Source organism: Buceros rhinoceros, unplaced genomic scaffold (assembly GCF_000710305.1).
Source record: "Buceros rhinoceros silvestris isolate BGI_N320 unplaced genomic scaffold, ASM71030v1 scaffold10526, whole genome shotgun sequence".
NCBI lineage: Eukaryota > Metazoa > Chordata > Aves > Bucerotiformes > Bucerotidae > Buceros > Buceros rhinoceros.
The window spans coordinates 811-13,828 of record NW_010416919.1 but is presented as its reverse complement, the minus strand read 5'-3'; the positions used below and the strand labels follow the sequence as shown (position 1 = coordinate 13,828).

At 39.6% G+C, this 13,018-nt stretch overlaps 1 protein-coding gene across 1 annotated transcript; it reads right to left on the bottom strand.

Moving 5' to 3' along the window:
* Positions 1 to 149: 149 nt before the first annotated feature.
* NME8 (NME/NM23 family member 8) lies at positions 150 to 12,662 on the bottom strand. Its single transcript, XM_010137986.1, has 15 exons — positions 12,630 to 12,662; positions 12,478 to 12,535; positions 11,765 to 11,871; positions 11,026 to 11,097; positions 10,416 to 10,532; positions 9,486 to 9,552; positions 8,159 to 8,235; positions 6,933 to 7,025; positions 6,287 to 6,450; positions 4,805 to 4,983; positions 3,574 to 3,718; positions 2,791 to 2,898; positions 1,876 to 2,027; positions 955 to 1,099; positions 150 to 372 (listed from the first exon to the last, which is right to left on the bottom strand). Exons 1-15 carry the CDS (start codon positions 12,660 to 12,662, stop codon positions 150 to 152), a joined length of 1,740 nt encoding a protein of 579 aa, XP_010136288.1.
* Positions 12,663 to 13,018: the final 356 nt, after the last annotated feature.

The following is a 13,018-nucleotide window of genomic DNA, read 5'->3' as shown; positions in this document are numbered from 1 at the left end:
GACTTGTTACAGTGATACGTGTAACAAAAAACTGGCTGAAAAAAGATGGAGTATGAAGGAAAATGTGTGTGTATATAGAGTCTCAAATATAGGTGCTTGGTTAGACAAATGACACAAATATCAATTTTCAGAGACTGCATTTTAGTTGTTCAGCCTATATCAATCTCTCCAAATACGCACTCGATGCTCTTCAGCGCGTGCTCTTGGTTCGACGACCCGTGAACAGCGTTAAACAAAATATCCTGTGCAAACTGAGCTCGAATGGAATCAGGACATGTCTCTTTGGCCAGTTCTGGATCAGTTGGACCCATGAGTTGTCTCCACTCTTCCACAGCATTTTCCTTTGTTAGGACCATTATCACAGACGGGCCCCTGTAAAATCAGTATGAGAAGGTCTTACGCTAGTCTGAGATGCAGACTTAGCTTTGACTTCAGAGGTACCACGAAGGGTGAATGATGAGCATTACACTATCTGAATTCTGTTAAACTGTTTGAATTTAAAAATCTGTTTCTGAGTGCTTTGTTTAAGACAATACCCTGTATTTGAAAACCAAAAAGATGACGATGATCAGCTATTTGGATTCGGACTTTTTGTCCCAAAAAGATTCTCACCCAGTAATTTCTGAAGCAAGGCAACAGATACTGTTTTATCAACAGCTACACTAATGATATTTTGAGCAAGATATTTGTCCTACACGGGAAGAACAAGGATTCCATCTTTTTTTTTTTTTTTGAGGAAAAGAATCCAAAATAAGAGTCACTATCTCTAAGTTTGGAAAGAATTTTCCCTTTAAAGGAAGAGGACTCCGTGCTAGAAGCCACTGCACTTGCCAGAAAGACTGACCCCAACCCTAACCCTTAGTCCGCTTTGGGTGTAGCATGTTTTGTTGGCACTGTAAATTCAAAGTTTGATGTACACTTACATACCTCCGTGTTGCATAACAAGACACTTACTCAGTCATGTAATTCACCAGCTGATCAAAAAAGGGTTTTCCTTCGTGATCGCTATAAAACTGTGCAGCCATTTCACGAGTTAAAGCTGCTTCTTTAATCTTTGCGATGTTAAATCCAGCATCTTTAACTTTTTGCAAAATGTCATCTAGGAGAATAACAAGCAAATTAATTCTTGATTGAAACAGTTTAGATGAAAAAAAAAATTAAAACTTAGGTGCAAAAACCCACCCAAACTTTCAAGGTTTCAGAAAATAGAAGGTGCTTTTTTTTCCTTTTCTTTTCTTAATGAGAGGGGAAGAAAGTCTCACAAAAGCTGATGATGAATTAACATTAGAAACAAACTGAAATTTGTCAGGAAAAGAAGAATGCCAAGAAGAGGCGCTGAATACAGGGTTTTAAAAGCAGCAGCAAGAAATCTCTAAGATTCCAAATTGTACATAGTGTTCTTTTTACTTTGACCTTCCCTGCTCGTTCCCTTCATCTCATGGCAAATTAAGCCAAGGATGGGAACGCATCTAACTGAGCAATGACCCCTTTTGAGGCAGTAGAGTAAGTCAGTCACACGAATTTGGAAAGCATCTCCCTCCTCTGACTTAGAAGGATGCTGGGCAGTTAGTTTGCCCAAGTGCCTGGGTTTTAAACCATTTAACTTCGCTCTGTTAACCCACCACCACTCAGTTCACTGCTTCAGTCACCACCTTTCTCGTGAAGAAAGAGCTATAGGCAGCTTAAGCAAAAGAAATGTCACATTGGAGACCCCAATATGGATTGTGCAAGCCCTGTAAAAGCATGCTTCTGCACAGAAAAATTATTTCAGCAAATAAAAAGAATGTGTCTGGCATGATTTCCTGCGGTGTCTGTTGCTAATACTGTGCATAACTTACATCAGTAGATACAGTCCGTACTTTCTGGATCACTTACCCTTGTGGTCCTTAGCAGCATCAGGTTTGATTAAGGCCAAAGTGTGCTCCTGAGGGAAGAAGAACTCTAATTCCTTCCGAGCATCATCGGGTGTAGAACTACCGTGCAGCTGACCAATGGGTATGTTTTCGACTGCATACTTTGCACGTAAGCTAAGAGCCATTAAAAGAGTGAGGTTACTGCAAGGAATAACCACCCTGAGCTTGAGCTGTGACTCGCCTTAACCCTGGGAATAGAAATGAATGTTGATCTGGTGACTTAAGTGCTCTACGAGCTCTCTGTAGGAGTGGGAAGCCTTCATGGCCTACAGAAAGAACTTTTTAATTAACCACATGAAATAGGAACAACCTCCCTCTCAACTCTCACCTTGTTGTATTTCCAAGATAATACCAGTTCTTTCTAAATGAAACAGCACTTCTGTCCACAACAGGTGAGATGATCCCACAGCAGTTTCTTGGAACTGCACCATTCGGAGGTAAAACCAAGATGTCCATTTATGAAATGTGTAGGAGAAACTTATCTTAAATAAAATATTCTACTGATGCAAAGTTTTCACTAAGCTGAGAAAATAAGCACCTGTTCTGAGTGCTGATGGTGCTATTTCAAGAATAAAAAGGGATGAGGTATTACCGTTATTTCTTCCCTGTCTCAGGACATCTCCTTTCACTTCCATACCCTTTTTTAAACTCAGCTTTTCATTATGTTCAGCAGCCCTTATTTCTCCAAAAAATGCTGTAGTTTCTATGTGTAATGCGACGCTGCTTCCGAGAAAAACCTAATGAAGGGCAGAAATAGATCTCGGTTTCCAGACGATGGCACTGTCGTTACACCAGCTGGAATGTGGTTTGCCTTGGGATGAGGAATGTGACAGTAAAGCGGAAGCGGTGAGTGAGAGGTTACTGTTTTAACTATTACCTGTTCGGATTTTCCTTCATAGCCTCTTCAACAGTCTTCGGCCCTAATAAATCTCTCCAGTGTGCTACAGCATTTTCTCGTGTTAGAGCGAGCACAAGAGTTGGGCCACTGTAAAATGGGAAAACTGGCATTAAAAAAATGATAGTGAACTGTCCGTAATTTGTAAAAGTAACTTGGTTATACATAGTCCAGGCTAGGAAAACAAGCCCTGGTATTGGAGGATTTTAAAACCAAACTGTTTAAACAGCTACAGGGCTTACAGGGCTTAAAGATGAGTTTAAATGTCAAAGTTACTGAATTTTACCACAACAGGAAGAATATTATAGACTTGAGCAATGACTTTATTATTAGATATAAAAGTGCTGATCAGATCCTAACTTTCTGTCCCAGCCATATCCCAACTTCAATGAAAGCAATATCCAAAAGTGATTTATTTTTCCTCCTCAAGGAACCCAGCACACAGCCTGGACAAATTGTCCAGAGCTCTCCTACAGACAACATAGATGCATCCTTCCAGGGCAGAGCTCAACTGGTTTCACCCCGATCAGCGGCACTGGCTGCTGATTTTGACATCACCCAAACAGAGATACAGAGTAGCTAGTAATTTTTTAAAACCTCATTTATTTATCTGCTATACTTGGAAATTATCTCGTTACCTGCACTTGTCTGATCCTATGTTGAGTTTTACTAGTCTCTCAGATTCAGGATTTTTCAGGATTTTTTTAATTGTGAAAATTTCGGGTTAATTTATAGATCTACATTCTCATTTTTCATTCAACGTACCTGGTCATCTGCTCTAGAAGGACTGGGAAGTAGTCTTGATCCACATGCTCTCTGTAAAATTCGCATACTTGTTCTTCAGATAGGATTATTTCTTTCTGCATTGCTATTTCGAAGCCATCATCCTTTATTCTTTGCATGATAGAGTCTGTTTAATATATGGAAATAATGCTAAATTGCCATCCATTCATTGTGAAGAAACGACATGGACTTTCCCATCATAATATTAAGTAATTACAGGTGAATTAATGTCCTAACCGAAGAACAGAAAACGAATTTAAACCGTCTGCTAGAGGGCTTCAGTAGCTGCCTGGACTCTCAGAAAGCTGATGTTCACCTTCATAAGGCTTTCTCTCACTTCAGCAGCCTCCGTAGGAATTCCTGACTGAGAAATCTGACATGTGTTACTATCGCCAAAAGAAGGTCTAAGGGTTTTCAACAGCTGGATATTCCTTTAACAACGTCTTATAAGGTCACGTGTGTAAGTGAGCAGAATTTGGCACAAGACAAAATGACTCTATAATTACCTAGAGGTGGACTGCAGAACTGCTGCTCTAAGCAACACGCTAGATAACAACCAAGAAAACACATACACCGGGAGGTCAAAGCGGAAGCCTTTCAGATCTCTGTGTATAGGTTACTTCAAGTACAGAGATTCTCATGTCAGAAATAAAAACGCTATCTCGAATCTAGGAAGAAATGCAAATATATGCCTGAGAAGAAAAGGAAACTTGTTTGGATGGAGCTTTGTGTTAATGGGGTAGATTTTGTGATTGAATCTGTAGAACTGTTGTCCACACAGACCTGCCCTTATGCCTTATGCACCCCAGGAGAACCTGGGTCAGGTCTTTTTCACCTTGCCGTTGGTCTGCTTTGGACTTGCCATTCAAGAACAGTATCAGCTGCTTTGTTACGGTGGGAAGTACAATCCCCTCTACCACACTGTGAAAATGCCAGCTTCTCTGAGAGGTCTTCTGGAAACTTCCCATCCAATTTACAATCTAAAGATGTTCTTGAAAAATCAGTGGAAGGAACGAAATAGCAGACATTTACATTTTCAATACACCAAAAACACTGGTCGTGTAACTTCCTTCCTGACAAAGATCACTGTTGACTTCATGCTGGGGAATCAACATAATCTCAGAACATCTTGTTAATAAAATTAGAATTTTTACAACTAAAATATGAGGCTTTATATATACGCTGGATAGAAAATGTAGTTACTAATGCTTACTTCGTCTTTCCTTTAAGATACAAGGTCTAATTAAGGCCAAAGTCTTTTCAACTTTTTTGTCTGTCTTCGTTTTATGAAAATTTGGGAAAAAGAAGGCAAGTTGTCTGCTGGCATCTTCTACACTGTCTTGCACATCACATAGATTGACTATACTCTCAGATTCCACAATTCCTTCCAGCCTAACAAGACACAAAGTAATACAGAATTTAAGTCAGCGCATGCATCGTGTTAACAGCTGACTTCATGAAGATGTACTTTCTTCAAGTGCAGTGAGACATGAGAATGCCAAGTTTTTATTAAATTCATATTCATAACTAATGTTCCTGAAAAGAGAATTATTAATTTACTCCAAAAGTGCCTTGTCATGTCCTATGAAAGAAATCTCAGCCATGCAGCTTCTCTAATTCTCCTCGAGCTTAGCCAAAACAGTGTCTCTGTTTCACTAGTCAGAATTTCTACTGACAAATAGTGTATCACGAATGATCAGTCAAAGGGCTGTGCTGAATTCGTGTATGGAATGATCATAAAAACTACAGCCCTACGGAGCTGTCTTTAGTGGAGATGCTTCTCACTGTTGCCTGCCTGTATTTCTAAGGTTTATTTAGCTATGTAAATACAGTCGCTCTTGGCCTCTTATGGAAAATGCAATATTAACAAATTAATTCTGCAAATTAATGCTGAATGTAATACAGCAGGCATCAACAAAAATATCAGTTATTATGACAAGTTCTATTTTGGTACAAAATATTTAAATTCATGGCGCTACTTTTGTCTAAACAGAAAACTGGATCCAATATGTGAATTTTTGTGAACACTCTCTTTAGTGTCTGATGCTGTGTAGGCAACTATCACCCTCTTTAAAATTCTCTACAAAGACTTGGCATAGGAGAGAGGCAGATATTTCAAGGTGCCATGATTGCAAACAGCTAATCCTTACAATGTTTTCATGCATCTTGGAGTGGGGGGAACAAAGCCCAACCCCCTTCCACTTGTTTGCTGGCATTTTACGGAGTGGTTTCAGGGAGCACAGCATGCTTCGGGTGTCCCTCAGTCTCCCTTGGGCCACATCTACAGCTTCCCAGCATGTAACCATGGGTGAGAGAGCAACCCTCAACGGGCAATCCTGGCAGCAGCTTTGGGTGAACTAGTGTGAAGTGGAACTGCATGGACTACACCAGCTGTGAAGTGTAGCACCGTTCCCAGTGGTCTGACAACCCGTTCAAGGCTGATTCAGAATCGGCAAGAGATCAGTGCCCTTTGTTTCTTATCTTTACCCAGGAAGGATGAAGTTTCTACATTGCCACAGGAACCGCAGTTGCGTCTCTAAGTGGTGGTCCTGTGAAGGACCAGGTGAAGAAGTCTGCCCTCCCCCTGGACCTTGTGCATGTGGGCACGTAAACGTCTGTAAAAATGTGTCTTGGTGTCTGGTGTGCTCTGAATACTGGAACTGAATCACACACACATATTTTCGCCGGTAGTTACCTGTCTGGCTTCTCAGTCTCAGGCTCTTCAGGCTCACTCTCACTCTCACTCAATTTGTGCAGTTCTCTCCAGTGAGGGATAGCATCAGTTGTTTCATTTTCACTGATTATCAAAACGTGGCATGGTCCGCTCATCATGAACTGAACAAAATCTTCAAAGTCAGGCTAAAAAACATATTTTTCCCCCTATGAATTGCAGAATCTCTGACTTCATCATCAGAAATGAGATGACCATCCCTTCCAAGGTAACTCATAATTTCTCTTCTAAAACGGCATTCACATACACCACTCAAACCCCTGTCAAATTCTTTAGCAAGTTTTTTTGATCAACCATTTGAGAACAACAACTTTTAAAAAGGTCAAAACCAAAGTTAATTGATCTGCTGTGAAGCTACTACAAAATCTTTTGGCCTTGAGTTGGGGTTGAGTTCAATTTAGTTGTAATTTTAGTGCTACCAAGCTATAATCATATGAGTTGGTAAAAAAAAAAAAAAAGAGAAAATATAACTTTTTTCTATGTACTAAATCTACATTAATTCAGTTCTTCAACATATTAAAAACTTACGAGACAGAGATTTGCAAACACACATAGCTACAATGGTGTGTTCTACCCCTTCCTTTTGGTTAGGTTTTTAGTTCGGTTTTACCTGATCTTTATTCCGGGCGTAGAACACTCGGATTTGCTCCTCAGTTAGCATTTTCTCCTCCGCTGCTTCAATGGCAAATCCTGCATCTCTAATCTGCAATTATTTGGTTATTACTCAGTGCCATTTGAAAACAGATGTATACAGAATCATACGTTACTGGAAATCTAAAGATTAGATTATTGATTGATTTTGGAAGCTATTTTAAGTTTAGAATTCTCTGAAATAGTCTAAATATAACTGTTACCTTTGCCTAAACTGAAGTTCCAGCTTTTCAAAGCACTCCACTAAATTCAGGATTACAATGCCCTGAATGTTCATCAAAATTAATAGTACAATCCGTTCTGTAGGTAATAATCCCTTTTATTTAGCATTGAATAAAGTCTTTTTAACCATTGTGAGAGATTAACCTACTGCCACTTCTAAAAATGTTATTATATAAACTATATTATAATCATAGTAGTCATATAAGTAGGTACTTGTCAAGAATTGTTGTATCAGGTTAAACTACTTGGCTTTAGAAACAGCACATAATAACCTCTACTGGACTAGGTGGTGAGGCTAATTCATGTGACTAGTAATTGTACAGTAAGGGAGAAATTTAATTAGGATGATGAGACCCTGGCCCAGGCTGCCCAGAGAGGTGGCAGAAGCCCCGTCCCTGAACCATCCCAGGTCAGGCTGGACCTTGGGGCTCTGAGCACCCTGCTCTGGGTGCAGACGTCCCTGCTCCCTGCAGGGGGTTGGGCTGGGTGAGCTGTGAAGGTCCCTTCCAGCCCAAAGCACTCTGTGATTCTGTGACTCTGATTCTATGATCTTCACGCATGTACTGTCAGATGTGGCTGCATTCACTCTCTCTTCCATAAGGAACTGGTTAGTTGACTTCCATGTGCCTACGATTCTTGAAGATGCTGTTAAGAATTAACAATCTCTAGTGCTCACTTCTATTGTAATATGAGGAGAAAAAGGACAGTGTTCTGTTTCTCTACAAACAGCTATTGCTGTATGAATTCATGTCATACTGGCACAAAATACTAAAGCAGTAGTATCAGTCTGAACACTGTATTATTTCAGGTCAAAATGACCATGCTTTTATCATCCTGACCAAAGAAGCAGTAACAGATCTTGTTCTAAAGCCTGGGCATAAATTAGAATCTACTTAATCTGACCTCTTGCTACTATGCCTCTTCAGGAAACAGGATGAATGGATCTTTTCAGACTCTGCCTACCTTTTGTTTAATTTCTTCCACGCGTCCCTCTAAGACATCATCAGGTTTTATAATTGCAACCAAATATCTGAGTACTTCTTCTGGAACAGGGGAAAAACAATGTGCCAGTGAATACATTTATCAAAACTATGCATCATCTTTGCAGAATCTGAGGATTACAGTTAAGCATTGGAACATAATTCAAACAGATCCCAGAAACTTAATGACAGCTCTAATGGAAACACCAGACTGCTCCTTGTTTCCAGGAGTAGAAAACATTCATAGGCACCTGCATGTGGTAGGGAAGACATTACCACAAAACGTGTGTTATGGCTTCTGAGGGATCCCCTAACCAAGCTGAAAGCTAAACCCAAGCTGAAAACACTTGTTTCCTGATTTTGTGGCGTATTGAACTTCTGCAGATTCGTGTGGAGTCTGTATATGGCTGTTAAAGGATTTGTAATACTGTACTACTAGTTCTCAGAGAGATTGTGAGAAAAAAAATAGGCTAAAGCGGAGGTCAGGAATAGGTCACTTGAACCATACAATGAAGAAGACATGAAGAGGAAGGAGAAAGGACAGAATTGAATCTGTGATCGTGATCTGATGCCTTCTCACAGGAAAAAAAGATCAAGAAGAAGAGGAAGGAGGAATTTGTTCCATCTCAACATTGCCAAAAGGCGTTCTGCGTGAAAGAAGCAGCAGGAAGCTTCAGTAGCCGCAGACATCAATAAGAATAGAAAAGATATAGGACCCAGCTCATGACAAGCTTGAGAAAAATTATAGACAAGAGATGTGCAAGCAGGATGGGGCTTATTTTTTATCTTTTTTGAACCTTATCATCAATTTATGCTCTTACGTAACTCTGCTCTTTAGCTCTTAAACCTAACCTGGTGAAAGAATTAATTAATCTGAGATACAATGTATGCCATTCCTTCACAGGTTAACTCTTCCAATCCCCTTCCATCGGCCCATCTTGGTATTCCTGTAGAACACCCAAGGGTTAACAAGCTCCACCTCCACAAAAGTGCAGAGCTCACACAGGGACCGTGCAGAAGTGACTTTCAGGCACTGGTTTTACACAGGAAAATTCCTCGGCACATAGCACTGCTGAGGGTTCCCGAAGTGGGGGTGGAAATATGAATGATGACAGTCTGATGCCTTAATTCCTTACAGAAGAAAGCTTCTCCTTGGTGTGATATCCTCAGTCACAGCCTCTCAAATTATTAACTCAATCAAAGGAAGGTCTGTTAGTGCTGGACATAGCCAATTCTTAATGACTTAACTGAAAAGACATTTGTTCTTTTTCTTTCTGCTAACATTTCTAAAATAAATCAAATATATTTACCTTCGGGTACAGTCTCCGTAACAGTCTCTTCTGATGATTTCTCTTCTACGAAAACAAGTTCATCTACCTAAGGCGTAGATGCAAATCGAGTAAGGGGACATCACCAGTGGGAGGCTAAAGTCACCAGACACAGCTATCAGATCTCTACCACACTTTTATCTTCACGTGAGAGCATATTTGCTGCCCTGGGAAGTGAGCAGTTCTAAGAAGGACCTTGAGTTATCCTCGTTTTCCTTCACTGAGCTACAGTTCGTTAAAAGTTTCCTTTTACTGTAAGCGGAGTTCTTTGATCTCCATTTTCACTCAAAAGAAGCAATGAGACACGACTATTCCCCAAGTCTTTATTTGTTTCATATGATGCACTGTTACAAAGTTATATATGAAAAATGCTCAGTCCTGAAAGAAAAGAGCTCCATTTTCACTCAAAAGAAGCAATGAGACACAACTATTCCCCAAGTCTTTATTTGTTTCACAGGATGCACTGTTACAAAGTTATATACGAAAAATGCTCAGTCCTGAAAGAAAAAAGTCTCGTTTTCCTTCACTGAGCTACAGTTCGTTAAAAGTTTCCTTTTACTGTAAGCGGAGTTCTTTGATCTCCATTTTCACTCAAAAGAAGCAATGAGACACGACTATTCCCCAAGTCTTTATTTGTTTTGACTACACCCCTTACATGCTAGTGACACTTTGCCCATCTTTCCTTTTCTTGCATTAATGGGCTAACCTGTGAATTTCTTCAGTTTTTAAGAAGTACAATTTAATGGAAATTTCTAAGAATAAACCCAATCCCTCACTTACGTCGCTTTACTACTAAGAAAAAAAGCCAAGAATATTAAACATTACCAAAAACACAATCACAATCATTGAGAGAAGTCATGTAAACATAATAAAAATAATCAATTATTAATGAAGTATCTGTTTTGTGAGAACCTGGGCACGTTCCTTCTGCCCAGCTGCGATTTCCCTCTCTTCTTGCACGAGCTCTGTTATCTTCTTACTTATTAGAGGAGCATTTACACCTCTTACTATTGCAATGATTTTGCCATCCTGTAAAAGAGAAAATAACAGTCTTGGTGAGGTCTCATCACTTACTGTACACATTTACTTGAGTCTTGGAATTGTTACAACGGCTCAGATGTGTAAAACACAATTTTACTTGTTTATCTTAGAAACCTTCAAGTGGCAGGAAACGTGAACTCTTTTTCCCCAAGGGAAAAAGCGCAGAAAATCATCATTTTGGTGTAGCCACATGTAGGCACTTTATGTGAGGCAACCCTTCAAAACCTACATGGATTTTTCTCTTAGTAACTACCAAAACTGTGGCTACCCCAAATCTTCGGTGGCCATATGTGCAGCAGCCACAATAAAAATGTGCTCCAGAGCCACAAATTTAGGCGTGGGAGAGAGCCTCAAGTAAACAACATCTGATACTATGATCCTACATACTGTAAAATGGGAAGACATGATTTATTTTTAATCCACTGAAAAAGCAAGGCGGAGGAAGGCAGCACGTTGAAAGGAACTGCTGTGATATACTTACAACGCAAAAAAGAAACACAGGTTCACACGTATTCCTAAACGGTTTCAGAGTCGGAATGTTGTCAGCCTCTGCCTGAAGTCAGATGAAAAAGATTATGTACTTGCCTGTGTGTATGTATGCGCATCTATACGTACATACACATACAGTGATCTAAAAATCCTTTTCACCCGCAAGAAAACTGCGGCCTTATATACTCTGGTGTGACACACTCAAACTGACGTCTTAAATACAACTAGCAGTCCTCGTGGCACGCGCTGGTGATGAGGAAAGAACCGGTTTGGTAACAGGGAACTGGCCTCCTGTCACATCACACCCGCTAATCATGGAAAAAATACCTTCTCCGAGTACTCTTTTCCCATGTGGGTTATAACAACGTCCGTAAATAAGAAAGACTTATTGGAGAATTAAAACTAAAAGTCATATAGTCCAGCTTTGGAATGTTTCTGCAATCTCATGAAGGCAAACAAAAGGTGTGAGATATCAGCTCCCTTTCTACTACAGCTCCTTCCATAATCAGTACCGTTCCGAATCTACCTCAAAAAAAAGTCTTATGAGGAGATATGCGGAAGAAGAGGCAACCAGGCCAAAACTGTGATGGCTCAGTATAAGGACAGTAAAATCAAAGCTCTGTGTGTGCAGACAGATAAAAAGATTTATTTAAAACAAATAAATAATTTTTAAAAAAATAATTGATTAATTTAAAATAAAATCAAGTTCCAAAGAGAATTGACATCCTTACCACTGCAAAATGCAACACATTGTCTTCACTAAACTCATTCTTCAGTCTTCTGAATAAATTCACCACGGGTTTGCAAGGCCCACACCAAGCTTGATACACATCTATTACTAAAAAGTAATGGTTTGGAATTACAAACAGCTGACTTGTGGAACTTTTAGAAAGTGAGACATATTCGGGAGTGTGTTGGAACAGTGCTGGGAAGGTGTTCACAGGAGTCTGCCAGTCCTCTGCTGGTCAATGAAGGCATCATGAATAAAACAAAGAATTCAGTGGCTACATCACAGTTTCCTCTTATTTCAACGGCTTTTGACATCAACAGTCTGCTTCACCTGCTATTTGAGATGACTGTGCTACAACAGTTCATTTATCTCATACTCCTTTTCCTTTTAATTGTTCTTTTTCTTTTTCTGCTGTTGGATTTCATTCCTGCCTAGATCTTTATTCTACAGGATTTGTACCTCCCTGAGCCCACGCAGATCCTTTCTTTCCCATTACTACTCCTCTGCAGGGATCGCTCCATTACAGATCTGTCCCTTCTACCCAAACACAATTTATACATGGAAAAATATATTAATACGACCTTTCTTTAAAAGATTATAGTGTACTAGTCTTCTAGATTTATGACAAGTGTCTATTAAAGATTACATGATGTGTAAGTATGAAAAACTGTACCTGTCTTCATGAGAGATTAAACAGAAAAGAACACTTCGTACCTACCACACCTTTTGTCAGCAACATTTCATCCCACTGGTCTTGATTGGTTATTGTGGTCTGAAATAAAATGAATTGACATTTTAACATCTTAAAAAGGTAGGAAAAAAGATCTATTAATCTCTAAAATTGTTCAAGTAATTAGGATTTATACCTGCAGCTGGATTTCTTTCTTCTTGCCTGCCATTTCCCTGTGATTAGAGGAGACATATCAAAATCTGCAGCACATTTAACATTTTTGTAAAAGCATGTGTGACGCACAGAACTGATTTATATGGTTCTCAGCACAGCGCTGCCTTCCAAATCCCTTAAAAATTAACTCAACTGAAGCCCCTATAGCAATGGCAGCATTCTGTGGCGCAATACACAATTTATTTGCAAAGGAAACAGAATAAGATTTAGTTTCTTAATCTGTTAGGGTCTTCACAATTCTTTGGCCTCAACAATTTTTCAGCCTCAACAATTTTTCAGGCTTATAATTATTCTGTTGAGAATGGCCACAGGGACCTTGGATGGGATGACAGGTGCTGTAACAGTGGACTA